At 29.3% G+C, this 16,565-nt stretch overlaps 1 protein-coding gene across 1 annotated transcript; it reads left to right on the top strand.

Annotated features, from left to right (window-relative positions):
* Positions 1–1,768: 1,768 nt before the first annotated feature.
* Positions 1,769–13,703, top strand: LOC115245307 (elongation of very long chain fatty acids protein AAEL008004-like). Its single transcript, XM_029823573.1, has 5 exons — positions 1,769–2,082; positions 2,158–2,339; positions 9,854–9,926; positions 10,006–10,277; positions 11,508–13,703. Exons 3-5 carry the CDS (start codon positions 9,878–9,880, stop codon positions 12,075–12,077), a joined length of 891 nt encoding a protein of 296 aa, XP_029679433.1. The 5' UTR covers positions 1,769–2,082; positions 2,158–2,339; positions 9,854–9,877; the 3' UTR covers positions 12,078–13,703.
* The last annotated feature ends 2,862 nt before the right edge of the window (positions 13,704–16,565 follow it).

The raw sequence follows: 16,565 nt of genomic DNA, 5'->3' as shown, positions 1-16,565 counted from the left end.
GCGGATATTGGTGCGCGAATTTATTATTGTTAAATTTTATTAACAAATGTGCATTAAAAATGTACGTTTCGGATCATTTTTTGGTCCATCTCTTCAGTATGGATATAAATATTAAAGATTAAATAATATAAAGATTAAATTGGAATTTTAAAACTTGACATACACAACATTTGCAGTTGCAGTCTATTTTCAAATTAAAAATAATAATAAATTTTGCAACTGTAAATGATGTGTATATTAAGTTTTAAAATTCCAATTTAATCTTTATATATTTATATCCATGCCAAAGATGGATCAAAAGACGGTCCAAAACATACATTTTTAATGCACATTAGTTAATAAAATTTAACAATAATAAGTTCGCACACCGATACCCGCACTTGAGCTCTTATCTGCCAGTTTTCCCACTTAGTGGCCTATTCTGTAATATATTATAATAATAACAGCGATAGGCTCAGGGTAAGAACAATTAAGAGGGCTATTTTGTAACTTTTAACGATGTCGTTACGTGTCATTGCGCAGCTAAAACGTATCGGAAAACAGCTGCGCAATGATATCTAGCGATATCGTTAAAAGTTACAGAATAGCCCTCTTAATTGTTCTTACCCTGAGCCTATCGCTGTTATTATTATAATATATTACAGAATAGGCCACTAAGTGGGAAAACTGGCAGATAAGAGCTCAAGTGCGGGTATCGGTGTGCGAACTTATTATTGTTAAATTTTATTAACTAATGTGCATTAAAAATGTATGTTTTGGACCGTCTTTTGATCCATCTTTGGCATGGATATAAATATATAAAGATTAAATTGGAATTTTAAAACTTAATATACACATCATTTACAGTTGCAAAATTTATTATTATTTTTAATTTGAAAATAGACTGCAACTGCAAATGTTGTGTATGTCAAGTTTTAAAATTCCAATTTAATCTTTGTATATTTATATCCATGTTGAAGATGGACCAGAAAACGATCCAAAACGTACATTTTTAATGCATATTAGTTAATAAAATCTAACAATAATAAGTTCGCGCACCGATATCCGCGCCTGGGCTCTTATTTACCAATTTTCCCACTTAATAATATATTTAGACTTAATAATAGATTAATATATATGTATAATGTATATCTATAATATGTCATCTTACACTTAAAATTGATATTTAATTTTCAACTTTCTTTTAGTTAACATAATTTTTTTCTGATGATATTAATCCGATCTTTAAACAATTATACTATTACAATGAATTCTACTATTATTCTACGATTATATTTATTACAATATGAATTTTACTATTATTCTACGATTATACTATTACACTATAAATGAGCTATTAATAATGAATTCTAAATATACCATTTCAACATTTTTTTGTTTTTAAAATTTATTATTTTTTTCATTTATAGATCTATGTCCACTCTTGAAAATTAAATGAATACGCTATCTCATTAATAGGAAGTAGCCTGAGCATCTTATTGTTAATAGTTTGATATTGTACTGCATTTATTTCAATTTCAATTTGTTAACAAAATATTTTTACGTATATTTATTTGTTTTAAAAAGTACGCTTATTTAAAAGTATCTTTCTAGTTAAATAAAATGTTTAAAATTCCACTATTTACAAAATTTCATAAATAAATATTTAGATATGAAATATTGGTAATATTTTGACATAAATCTGTAAACAAAAAGAAAATATTTTTGTGATAAATCCCTGACAATGTTTACCACAAAGGAGACCGGTCTGACGCTGTAAAAAACGCAAACATCGTGTCACTTGTGCATGGCGCCACTACCGCTCCGGAGGACGTCCACGTCGTTCAGACGAGACGTGAAAGGGGAAAAGAATAGTGGTGCACCATGCGTCCGTTACCACGAGACAAGACTTATCCGCCACTCCACACACGGTGTCCGGACGGTGCTTCGCTAACTTGCGTCAGCAACTAATCCGTTGTTCTCTATCCATTTTCCCTTTGCCGATCCCTTCCTATTTATTCCCGATTTTCTTCGCATTTCGATTCAATTCCACGCACTTGTTACCCTCATTCGTTAAACAGAGGACGATCCCGGGACTCAAAAGTATTCTATAACTACCAACAAACGAGCCTATATTAGCGAAAATAATCATAGCGATGATATTATAAATTTTATTAGTAATTACGACGAATCGACGGATTGTTGAAATCACATAAGAGAAGACTGAAGAATTCTTAGAAGTTGCAAGATCGCGAAATCAATAAAGTAACTGCACGTTACGATCATCGAGCTGTTCATCTTTCGACGGCGACGAGAAGATTCCGGCTGTGAAATCCGTCGCAGTTTTTCCGCACTTTAATGTGAGTATTCAAATTCAAAAAATTCTATAATTTATCATCAATAAGTTGTGACTTCATCCGGTTGACAGATAGAAAACATTAAACAATTAAATGCTTAATTTTTTACCACGTTACCATCTTGAGTCTAATTGAATAATGTTAAATAAAAAATAAAATAAAATTTTAAAAAGCGGATTGCATTTATATTATTAAAACGGTAAAAAGCTTCGTATTTAAAAAACTTTCCTATTTTATATCATTACAAAACGATCAGTCAAAATGACCGATGCATTTTTGCCTTATAATTTGAAGAGAACAATAAAACTTTGAAAAAATCTTACAACTTTTACATAGATGAGATTACATGCAGACTTGGAGTTTGGACTGACCATATAAAGTTAAGTTAATGCGCTTTGAATGTGAAAACAAGCATGACACGCGTAATATTCGTTTTTAAATAAACCTCTTAAGATATGAATTTTAATATATTTTAATTTTTCACTTCAGTTATATCATATCCTTAAAAAAATAATTTAAATAAATAAAACATGTAATGTACTGTTTTAAATTATATTATATATAATTTATGATTGTGTGACGCATAGTAATAAGAAAACGTGTCATCGAATATTAAGTAAGTTAATATAATTGTAATTAAACTTTTTTTTTTAACTTTTATTTATTTATCTGTTTTTACATTAAGTTAATATGTAAATATTAAAATAATTTATTTTTACACAATATTGAAAACTGCGATAAATAATCGGAACGTGGATGTGTCTATCTGTATATGTGTATACAATAATCTGTATACGATAATTATTTCTGCTTACTATACGAATCACGTAATTATAAGTATCTTCGTGCTTAATTAATCCTGAATTAGTTTTAATTTGCCAATACTGGTTTCATCTAAATAAAATAGATTCACTTATTCGAGAAAAAAAAAAAAAAAAACATTGTAATGTTAAACTTTTTTCATCAACGGCACATATAGCAATATAAGAAAGACTATATATTTAAATATCTCTTTGCACCTTCACTTGCATGCCAATCTCAGGTTCAATAATATTGTCAGCCAGCGGTTTCTAAGCTGCATTTGCAACTTAATGAATATTTCATTATTGCACAAGAATTAAACTCGAAGTCCGTTTGTATTATACAGGGTGGCCCCGAACGTTCCAGCCAGACTTTGAGATCTTATAGGAAATTTAATTCTGAACAAAAAATTAATAATAATCGATAGAACTCTTCGGGGTGCAAACGGAACTGTCATCAGAACTCCGAAATTCCGAAAAAAATTTTAGAAATTTTCTAAGAGCGTAAAACTAAAAGCGGCCAGAATTTTTTTATCTTTGGTTTCACAGCTCAGGACGTTAATAATAATCGATAGAACTCTTCGGGGTGCAAACGGAACTGTCGTTCCGTTTCGTTTAAATTTTAAATTCGTTAAAATTTTTTTCGGAATTTCGGAGTTCTGATGACAGCTCCGTTTGCACCCCGAAGAGTGGTCGAAAAATGCTTCCTTAAGAAGTTATCGCTCAAAAACCTCTGATGCAAAGGAAGAGCAAAAGGTGAAAAGAAAATGAAATAAAAAGAAAATAAAACTTAATAAATTTCTTGAAAAAAACGATAAAAATAAAAAATAAAAATCTTTTTCTTTTATGAGAATAAAATAAATTTTTTTAAACTAAAATAGCACGTAATAGTAGAAAATGAATAAAGACGTGAAAAAACTAACTGTTCTCACAATGTCCCCCCCTAGCTCCAATACACTTTCGGCATTGAGTAATGACTGATCTAGTCGCTTTACAGATTTCCTCCTGATTCAACTTTAATCGATCAAAAGTCGTATTACATATGCGCATCTAACAATAAGTAACAAAAGCACTTTTTGTACGTTTGAAACTGGTTATATCAAAATCTATGGAACGTACAACAATCATTTTGATCTCATTTGAAAGATAATTTAATTTTCTACAACTTTTGTTTCGGTACTTTTTGTTAAAAGACGCACATTTTCCATGATATTTGGAAAAATGTGTAAAATAATCACGATTTCAGAGGTTTTTGAGCGATAACTTCTTAAGAAAGCATTTTTCGACTCATGTTTATAGGAAATTTTTTGTTCAGAATTAAATTTCCTATAAGATCTCAAAGTCTGGCTAGAACGTTCGAGGCCACCCTGTATATAACTTTTCTTGTTATATTCTAAACAGATTTGCTTATTTAATTAACAAGCTTCTTAATTAATCCTGGTTTTCATTTTCCGCTCTAATAAATTTTTTAAATTTAAATCGTAAAATTGTGCCATCTATTTTTCCATTATATCGTGTAGACAATTCCTACATAAACTTCTGCTGAATCAAATATAGCAATAGTATGTATACCGGTTTCTGCAAGCACTTCGCAATTGTTATGCACAATGAAATTGTGCATTGTGATTCGTATGTATTCAGTGACCTGCCTCCGATATATATTTAAGAATTAGCAATTGCAGGATATACATCGTATCTTAAAAAAGCAACATACATATTAATGTATTTTTACAAGACATTAGGAATATATAAAACGTCGGCGATTGCGAAATCGTGGACAGTTTCCTCGCGAGCTCTGGCACATCGAAGGACGCGTGAATGAACGGCCGGAACTTTTTAAGGACGCGGCCGAGAAAGTCAGTGACTTCGATAGCGACCAATAATCACGTACCATTATTTTTTCTTTGAGATACGATATATATTTATCGATGCCAAAATTATTTATACATTGTGCGTTAGAAGCGTAAATAAAAAAATGTGGTCGCGCGAAAAAACGTCAAACTAAAAAATGAAAATAAAAATTGAAGTTTTGAGAACGATTATTACAAAAGACATCCTTCAAGATAAGCAGCAAATATAAAAAATGTTTTAAATACCGATATAAACAACAGTTTAAAAATCCTATTAAAATTCCAAAATTTTATAATTGCTAATTTTCGCTTAGACATTTTAGATATTATTTTCTTTTGTACCTTCCGAGCATTTCGTCGATTAATTGTTTGGCAAACCTCTTTTTATTGTATATTTACCTATCTATCTAATTACATTAATCTATTATATATTTATCTTTCTATCTATATATATATAATAAATAGTTCGTGAATGTATTTAGGAAAGAATCCGCAAAATTATTGCACCAATATTTTATATAAATTCTATAGAGAAGATTAATCTTCGTGTTTTTCTCTCAAGTATATATATTCCGGTACGCTGGACGAGACAATATATATTATATATTAAAAGTATAATACATTAAGTTTTCAATTATTTTTCTTGATATCATCATGATCTTATTAAATTTTTATTATAATAGCTTCGTTATATATGCAATCTATAATAAAGAAATTTAATATAATTTATATTGTAATTATATCGGAAAGAAAGAGAGAATGATATTAAATGCATATCAAAATAATTACTTTTTAAGTTTATCGCCATATTGACTGTAATGTATTTCTCGGCTGAGTGCATAAACCTTATTTTGACGGTCATCGTCTCGCGGGATTGATCTCAAGGTGGAACACTCGCGAATAAAGACCTTTCATGTTGACCTTTCTTAGCCTTAAAAGGGCAAGGTTAGTTTTGAGGGACCTTACACATATGCAAGTATATTCACTTTCGCCGAAGCTATGAGATGTCCGTCAATCCTGAAACATGCGAAATTTCATACATATTTATTACTTTAAGATAAGTTTCTCGATGATCTGAATCATTCATTTAAGACCGTTCTTAAAATTCCAAATAAATCTAAATAATTGAAACGAATATGCTCTGTACCAGTTTTGTTATCTTCAGATTTTCATGCGAGTTAAAAAAACACATCTATTCTGTATTTATATAATTATTTCGCAAATAATTCCATTCACATATACCATACATACATACACATACACATATTATTAATTAAACCATTTATGTATACATATACAGAAAAAAAAATATAGAATTAGTAGAATATTAAACCAAATAAATTGCAGTAAAAGGTAGGGTGCAAATACTTAAACTTATGCATAACAAACGAATATTATACATTGCAAATTTATATATACATACAATTATACATACAATTATACATATAATTATATATACATATTTATATATGCAAAATCATAATATATACATTGAACGAATAAGACCTGCTATGTCACACAGACATTAATAATTGATAGTTGATTTTTCCAATGTAATCCCAATACATATTTTTAACATACAATATATTATTACCAATGGTCATTCTTGTATATGTATTAGGATCAGTATACTACATCACATTAGAACCCTGAGACGTGGATATTTAGCGTTTTTACATAACTTGCGTAGAAAAAACAATTCACACGTGAATATGTATACTTTTTTCTATGAAAAATTCATGAATAGTTTCGCTAAATCACGTTACATACGGAATAAGAAGTAAATATTTTATATATCTTGGCTTCTCTTTATTTTCTTCTCCAGAAAAAAAAAATTGCAGTTTCTTTATTCTTTCAACAAATATCAAGGAGTACTAATATTACTACTAATACTCCACGTTAATTAAAAAGATTAAAAGTATTTAAAAAATAATAATAGAGTGCAGACTAATCGATTGGTGTCGCATTATCCTTGTAACTCTTGATTAGTTATGAATTTTTTTTTTGTTTTTAATCTCGCCTTATTCACACAATCTTTATGCGCAGGAAGTTCCGCGAATTGTAACCGGTTTACACTTGTTTTATTTTCTTCAAGGGGTCTCTCTTCCAAGGATCGGGGGCAGTCCGCAATCATAAATCGAGGATAGGGTGTCTCGCAGATGCATCCTCCGTTAGTCAGGCAATGCACTGCCAAAATTTGATCTTATTCAGCAAAATCGTTTTACTTCTTTTCGTTTTTCAATTATATTTAATGGCAGATACGCCGCGAATAATAAAATGGAACTTGAATAGAAGTCAAAAGAGCATCATAGATAGCATCAACGTATATGAATAGCAACGTGAGATAATATATTCTACAAGGAGGAGAATTGTCTTTTTTTCTCGTAAACTGCGGTTAACCACAGAAATTTGGCCGCAATTATATTACCGTCCTTCAAAGATTTTGATCGTTTCTTTCAAAACGCGCTGTTAAACGACAATTTACTGCTAATAATAATTTCACAAGACAACATAATAACTAGCTGGTCGCTTGCAACATGCTCGCTTCATTATCGTATTATTTGTATTAAATTGAATTATAGATATCTCATAGTATATTTAGAAGAAAGACGCAGTTGCTAACAATCAAATATTCTTTTTAAAAATATTTAGTGCATTGCTTACTTAACTGTAACATATCATAAATTATGATTTATTGTTAGTATAAATTTTTATTTCACATCTTTCGCGAAAATTACGCTCTTATATTAATAAGATAACGTATTTGAAACGTTAAATAATTTTAAAGCTTTAGCATTGAATAATCAAACAAATAAAAAAGATATTTTTCTGTTTTTCAAAATAATATTCCTTTCTAAAAAAGGCATGTTACTTGCATTGTTATCTTTTTTAATAAATCGAATATAAATATATTCGATTATTTACAAATGTAACGGAGATTAAAAGAGATCAGTATATATATATACAGGGTATTTATTTAAAAACTTTCCTCCCCAAAATTTTGTTTTATGTATTGTATATATGTACGTATGTATGTATGTATGGACACATATGTATGGATGGATGTATGTGTTGTTCTGATCTCATATAAATATATCAAGTAATAACAATTTGTACAATATTCTTGCAAAACTTTGATGAGGGTCGCGATGCACAACGTAGATAAGATTGATCATTGGGGAAGTCCGCTAATTTGCCTTACGTAGAAGAGAAGTAACAAAGGAGGACATTAGCTTCGCTGAAGCTATTCACTGAAATCTTGTTCACCTTGGTCCGAACGCGAACAGAAATTATATGTTATTTTCTTAGAAAAATCGTTGACCCGATGATGGATAATAATCAAATCTTAAATTTTGCGAACACTAAGTGCAATGAATTTTTCTTCATGATATTAGCTTCGATCTTATTTTATATGTAATGTGTTTTAGATCTCTCTTCTTGTAAATAGGACATTCTATAAAACAAAATGATAAGAAATTTTCGAATATCTGACGTTCATAGATTTTATAGAACAAACCTGCTATATTTATCATTTTATTTTATTTAACAATATTTTGTTTTTAGTATAAGGAAAGAATCGTAGTTAACTAAAAAAACTTATCTGTTTCTTTGGTTCTTTATTTTTTGTCTTGTTCTTTGCCGGTTTTTTATTTTATTTTCGGTTTTGCAGCGTGAAGAATCCCAATGACTCGTATCATTTAATGTCAATCATGACAGCCTTTTACAAAGGTAAAAGGAAGACCGTGGTTAGCTAATGTTGGGTCAGGGTTACATTAAGAAGATTACTCTAAGAAAGAAACAGCTATGAAAATTGCATTACATAGAAAATTAATTCCTCTATTCGCGCTAACCTAAATCCTCGTTCATTAATTTCATTGTGATGTAGAAACTTTTGTAATATGACAGCGGAGCATGAGACTGCCAGAATTATTACATACAATCTGTTAGTTTACCCACTAATTTTGTTTTTGTTGCAAAATTTATTTTAAGTATAACATATCTAAAATATTGCAAATTACAGATTTAGAGCCGCGCGCTTTTTCCAATGTCAGCAAATTTTCAAATTGTCATTTCCAAGAAATATAATATAAAAGAAGAAAAATATAAATAAGTAAGCTATAATAAAATTTAATTTAATATTGAAAAAATCGATCCTTGATTTATTTTTGCAAAGAATCTTGAAGATTGAGAAATAATGATAAGTCTCGCGATATTAGCAGATTGTTCACTGAATGATGCTACTTGAAATTATATGTAGATGTATCTCACGGCCGTCGCAATTACCTGCTGTAATTTAGGAAAGGCGCAAACAACTTTATGTCTCTTATGTTTCTCTTATCGCTTTCCGCGTAATGAAAACTCATATTATCATTAGGACAACCAAGAATGAATAAAAAGACAAGCAGACCAACACGCTTTATACTTTTGTCAACATATGATTAATGTCCGCGTTTGTTACACAGTTGCAATATTTTGCAGTATCAATGTTGTAACTATTCGTAGAGTAATCTAGCCTTCTCTTATGAGTGTTAAAATTTATAGAAAGCTGGAATATCAAAATTTTCTGCAATAATGAATGATAGATAATAATAAAATGTGTCTTTCTATCTCTTTCTCTTTTCATACATATTCATTATGATATAAAAATTCTCTATATAAATATTTCAATATATCGTTACTATTATTATTACATATACAAGTATTATAAAGTTACATTTCTGTAACTCACGTCTTTAAACTGTTATTAAAATGTGGGAAGGATAACTTTTTTTCCCTCAAATTTCTGAAAGAAAGAGGATATAAAATTAATAGAAATCAAAAAAATTTTTTGAAACTTTGAAATAACTTGCAAAACGTGTTTTCGCAGATTTTCAAGTTTTGAGATTGCAAGATGTCGGGCATCGTGGAGTGGTATAGAGATGTAATAGACAATAAATATGGTAATTTTACAACATTTAAAAGACTTCTATATTCTTAAAAATATTACACATATGCTTAATTTTACTTACATTTCTCTAGATCCGAGGACGGATGGATGGTTTCTGGTTTCTAGCCCTGGTCCAACCCTGACAATCGTAGCGACGTACATATACTTCTGCGTTTCCGCCGGACCGAAATACATGAAGAACAAGAAGCCGTATGATTTAAAGAATACTATGATAATTTACAACTTTATCCAGATCCTGTTAAGCCTTTATCTGGTTCACGAGGGCTTGATGGCTGGTTGGTTATACGAATATAATTATATCTGTCAACCGGTCGATTATTCGTATAAACCGAGCTCCGTAAGGGTAAGTGTTGACATTAAAATTATTGCTAATAAAATGAATCTATGATAATAATCCATATGATATAGAACATTCTACTGTAAAATTGCAGTACAATATTATACAAATATTGTAGAGATATGAAAATGAAACATTTCAACAAAGTTGCAATATTGAAAGTTTGTAAGGTATTAAAAATGAAATGGGATTCTATATGATATATCGCTCTCTTCCCTATATATTGAACTTAATTTTCCCAATTCAGAAGAAAGCAGAACAGATGACGTAGTATATAAAAATCATGCGAGAAATCTTAAAAGATTTAAATCAATTACTGATTTTATAATCTAACATAAGCGAACATGAGAAACTTATTTGGAAAATGACGAAAGTTGATATAAGCATTGGTGATCAAGTAAGCTAATTTATTAACTTTCCATTAGGCTTCCCCGAGAATTTCATACATCGAGTATATTAATTTTTCAAATAAATAATTGTAAAAATATTACAAAAAAATACAATAATTATAGAATGTCACGATGGATTGTTCGATGTGNNTGGGGGGGGGGGGGGCATGTAGCTCTATTATTTACAAAATAAAATCTGACATATATTGTATTGTCTAACGATAATTATTATTATAACAAAAGTAGGTAAAAATTTGAATGTCTCTATAATTTTTTATTTACTTTATTGGATTATTACGACAAGTTTTCCTAGTTGACTAAAGTTTTCTTTTTCAGTGCACGTGTGCTATAACCAATTAGTATAATATTATAAATGTACTTGTGCAAGACTCTTGATTTTCTTTCATATAACATAATATTGCACATATAATATTACATTATGATTACTTTTGAAACACATTTGCAATGTTGCAATCTTGTAGAGTTTCTGCAATGTTTATGTAACTTTTTCTTATATATTAGAAAATAGCGGTAATAAGACTTTTGAAGAGATTCAATTTACTTAAATGGGATCAATATTCATTATGAATATTTCGATATCGTGACACAAGACTTGAGTTTCCTAGATATTAAATATTAAGTTTAATAGATATTAGATCCTAGCACATATATTTAAATATCTATATCAAGAAAATTATTAAAAAGTCATCTTAATTTAAATATTAGGCAATATATTAAAAGATACACATTTTCTCATGACCGCAAAAAGGTGACAAAGAAATATCACTTGATAATTACAGGTATCACAATGTTTGCTCGATCTTTACGTAATTATGTCGTTCTGTAGATGGCCCATGCTGTTTACACATATTTCATATGTAAGCTGATCGAGCTTCTGGACACCGTGTTCTTCGTGATGCGCAAGAAGGATCGTCAAATCTCATTTCTACATCTCTATCATCACTCGATGATGCCGGTCGTCGCTTGGATCGGTATCAAATTCTTCGCCGGCGGTCATCCGACCCTCCTCGGTATCATCAACTCTTTTATACACGTTTTCATGTATACGTATTACATGTTGGCAGCGTTTGGGCCACATATGCAGAAGTACCTCTGGTGGAAAAAGCATTTGACCACTATGCAGATCGTGCAGTTTATCATAATATTTTTCCACAATATGCAGATATTATTTACCAATTGCAACTTTCCGAAGCCGCTTTCGTTCCTACTCGTGCTCAACTCCGGCTTATTCATTTACATGTTCGGATCTTTCTATGTAAATAATTATATGAAATCGAAGAATAAACGATCAGAAACGACGAAAGAATCAAAGACTAATGGTATTATGCATATTGCTGCCAACGGCTCTATTTGTGTCAATGGTAATTCGATCTTCAATGTAGACAAATCCGATTAAAGGACTCGATGCGGAGTTTTTCTATTCGCAAGACTGTAACTGTGCAAATGGAAGGATGATTCTTCCAAGGATGATTTATCAAAGGGAATACATATTAGATCCTGTAACGTAGTTGTAATAAACGTCGTACCTAATACACGAGAGATAGAAATCCACCGATATTTCTGCAACGCAAGTTACGAAAGTAGGTTAACGCATGCCAGTAGGAAAAGGTGGAAAGATTAATTTGATACACTTGCGCTGAAAACGATCGGCTTACAAGAGCGATCTTTAACACTTTTATCGGATTAAATGCGATCTAGATAATTTTATTATTATTTCTGTAAAAGTACAGATGTGGTTCTTCGATTATACGAGATATTAAAAAATTTGTGAAATGAACTTCCATATATAATATACAACTAGGTGTACTAATTAAATTTAATTTATCACATATTGCTTCTGGCAAAACACTTTAAAGAAGATTTCGTGTATTTCATTCATAATACATTCTTATTATGCAAATTTGTTATATATTAAAACATATTTAATAACATCAAAAACAAAAAATATGCGAACAGAAATATAATCTTATATAATATATATATTTTTTGCAATAGAAAGTAAAAATTAACTAATCTTGTTAGAGAAAATTTAAAAATAACATGATTTTTTTATAATAAACTTTATATTTTTTTATAATACTTTATGTTTCATTGACTTCAAATTTAATGACATTTGATTTAATTTAACTTTAATTTACAGACATTCTTGTAAAAAGTTTCTTGCCGAATATCGATAAGACAGAATTATTTATCAATAAATGTCTTATCAATGATCGTTCATACAAACCAAACAACTTCCCTACGATGAGAGCCCAGCGCCGCTTTAATAGAAATATTTTGTACTATGTTATAACGATATTTGTCGGTATCTTAAATAACTGTCCAATAATTGTGTTCAAACATCAATTAAGAGCCATAATAATATTTGCTTTAGAAAATCAAACTTGTTCGAATATCTTAACAATATCTATAAAACTATAGCTAGCTCAACGCATTTTTATAGTAAAAATATTTATCAAGTTAGCCGAAGACTGAATTTATTTTTAATATGATAAAAATATAATATTCTGTCTCTAAACATTTAAAATTTTTTGACTCGCAACAGTTAAAGTGCCGATTTATTTATATAGATAATAAAAAATAGATATTATATAGCGTTTTATTCTGTAATTAAGAACGATTTAAAAAATATTAAGATTTTTTTATTATTTGCTAGCATCGCTAGCACGTAAAATGCAAATAAATGTGAAATACATTGCGCTAAATATTCACCGTAACTTGAAAATAAATTGGATAACATTGAGAACACATAAAAGACGAGCGGCTTTTAATATATTCATCCGTTTTTATAGTATTCTTAATCAAGGAATATTTGCGAAAATTGCATGCAAATTATATAATATAGTTACATAATTGTAAGATAGTGTACTAAGGTGTATATTTTAATGATTAGCATGATTAGCATGATGAGCACACATTTTTTTCAGATACGCAAGTACACTTTTCTGATTTGTATATCATATTCTCATAAAAAATTTTTAATAAAAATGCGAAAAATATTGCTTTTGCTTTGTGAAATAAATGTGTTACATTTGCTTATTCTATCCTCAAGATGTGTATGTGTATATGTGTGTATATGTCCCTTGAAAGAGAGTTTGGATTAAATATACATATATTAATTATTAATTTAAAAAAACACACCATTACAATAAAAGAAAATTATAAAAAATAATTAATATTACATATTTACACATACTCCATCAATTATTATACATTATAATATATATTTTTAAATAAAACAATTATTCTTTCAAGATTATAGTGTCATCATACAGCAGGCGCAATCATGACGCTCATAATCAAAAGCAATGATATGCTCATTTTACAAATCTTATTTAAATAAATTGCCTTTCATTATACAGGGTGTTCCCGGGTTAAATGGTTAAACTTGAAATATGAATTTAGGACCTTAAAACAAGAAAAAATTTTTCTCTGGAAGTATGCTCGCAAACGCTCCGTTCAAGAGATATTGACTTCTAAAGTTATGAAGTATAGGAACGAATACTTTCGAAATGTTTCTTTTTATTTTTGTGTTTAAGATCGAAGGCCATTGACAGGCTTGTGTTTGCACTGTAAACAAAGCTCCGCACATTCGTACCAAATAATTGTTAGTTTGTTGAATGCTTTCTGTCATCGATAGGTGCAATGCTTGTCTCCGAGCTGGAGGCCATCATTTTGAACAAAACATTTAATTATGAAATTTTAATGATTGTACAGCAATAAATAGAATAAACCTAGATTATTTCGAAATTATTCGTTCCTATAGTTCATAACTTCAGAAGTCAATATCTCTTGAACGAAGCGTTTGCGAGCATACTTCCAGAGAAAAATTTTTTCTTGTTTTAAGGTCCTAAATTCATATTTCAAGTTTGGTCATTTAATCCGGGAACACCCTGTATAACAAAATCAAATATTTTTCTATTCAAACAGTTTTCTTTCGCGCATTTTGCACTATCATTCCGCTAAATTTTTTATATCCTTCACTTATGTCAATGAATTTTTACATTTGCTTTTTTCGATTTTATTATACACATTTTTTATTTTAATTATAATCGCTGATTTTTTATTTTAATTATAAATGATGCTGATAAAATCTATATTCTTAACGCTATATTTTTTATTAATTATATATAATTTTATCTTACTAAAGCAAAATTAGAATGTGACGACAAAGTCTCTTGTATTTTTTTTATCAAAACTTTACTGAAAAAAAATTTCTTATTTATTTATTGTGCAGGAATTTAAGAGATCCATTGAATTGCGCTATCATTGTATAATTTGAATGCAAGAATTCGAGATCATGGCCTTAGAATTGATTAAGGGTTTCCGCTTCCGCTCCATATGCGAAGAACTCTTTCAGTTCTTTATTACTAACAACCTTATTACTAACGACAAACGGTATATAGAAAATGCATAAACTTCTTTACTATTTTAATGGAAAATATCAAATAAAATACACCAAATCTAAAATTTTATGTAAAAATAAATTTTATTTTTTTGTTCGATCGATAGCTTTTAGTTAATCAAAAAACTCTCAACTGTTATTTCACTTTTTTTGTTATTCAATCGATTATATGAAATCTGACAAATAATTATACAAAGAAAATATAGCTAAACACAATTTTTTCATGAAAATTAATATTAAATATCTATTATCTACATAAAGAGAAAAGATAAAAAGCGACATGTTGAGGCTTGAAAAAAAAAGCATATAAAAAAGAATTTTTTAAAAGTTGATATATAATATTACCGTTTTTGTAAAAAAGAGTGTTTTCATATAATACTATTGTTTTTTTAAGAAGTTGCATATGTAAAACGTATAAAACATAAATTTTTCGATTATTTCGAACTTTTGTTGTGTCATTGGTTCTGTCAATGATGTCTATTATTTCATTATTGTATTCCGAGTACTATATACATATTCACATGAATAAATAAATTTTAATTATTTATTTGAATTCTTACAATTCACTATGTAGAAGACAATGGCCCGTATTCTGAGCTCACATTTAGAGGCACATCTAAAGTGCCACATTTAAAGGCGCAGATAAATGTACGACTAAAGTCAGTTTATTCTCATCGCACATTTATAGCGCTTCTAACTTAGAGGTACATTTATGATTTTAGAGGTACATTTATTTATTGATTTACCATGTTGTATATATATTATGCTTATTACGCGCACACGGCACTGTGACTGGGCTTCAAACAGTTCATTATATCCACGCGCCATAAGTTAAATTAGTAAATTTTACTTAGATCTTTCTTTCTACTGCAATACAAAACGCAAACGCGCATATATAGAAGAAATTTCAGAATTGACCAAATATCATTAATATTGTTATGTAAAAAAGTTCTATTATTTACAGAAACTTGATCTGTAATAATTTTATTAATGAAATCAATTGTATAACAGTGATAGAATTAATCAAACTTACGTACCATCAAGTACAACGCGCCGGTATTACGTATAAATGTACGTATAAATGTGCCCTCGGGCACATTTAGTGTTACATTTATTGAGAATGGCATAAATGTGCTATAAATGTGGTTTAGAATACGATTTTCACTATAAAGTTGCGCATTTAAGCTAAAAATGGCGATCTGCCTCTAAATGTACCGCTAAATGTGCGCACAGAATACCGCCACATTTATCGTGTCATTTAAGGTACATTTAGAGGCACATCTAAGGATAGATGTGAACTCAGAATACGGGCCAATGAGTTTATATCAATATAGCAAAATAAATCTTGTGAGAATTCTATCAAAAATATTATAAAAACCACAGCATTGAATATACATTTTTATTATTTGACTTATATAGAATTGTTACGTCCTGGCGATTCCACGATTCCTTCCTTCCGCGAAGTGTCGGCAATGATCG

Source organism: Formica exsecta, unplaced genomic scaffold (genome assembly GCF_003651465.1).
Source record: "Formica exsecta isolate Colony F162 unplaced genomic scaffold, ASM365146v1 scaffold122, whole genome shotgun sequence".
Taxonomy (NCBI): domain Eukaryota; kingdom Metazoa; phylum Arthropoda; class Insecta; order Hymenoptera; family Formicidae; genus Formica; species Formica exsecta.
The sequence above is the reverse complement of the archived record's forward strand: the minus strand, read 5'-3'. Positions and strand labels throughout refer to the sequence as shown.

What these genes read in the sequence shown, in the direction of transcription:
- LOC115245307 (XM_029823573.1), top strand. Translation starts at nt 9,878, where the DNA reads ATGTCGGGCATCGTGGAGTGGTATAGAGATGTAATAGACAATAAATAT. An exon ending in TGTAATAGACAATAAATATG is followed by an intron (nt 9,927 to 10,005) that starts GTAATTTTACAA and finishes ACATTTCTCTAG; the next exon opens with ATCCGAGGACGGATGGATGG. An exon ending in ATAAACCGAGCTCCGTAAGG is followed by an intron (nt 10,278 to 11,507) that starts GTAAGTGTTGAC and finishes GTCGTTCTGTAG; the next exon opens with ATGGCCCATGCTGTTTACAC.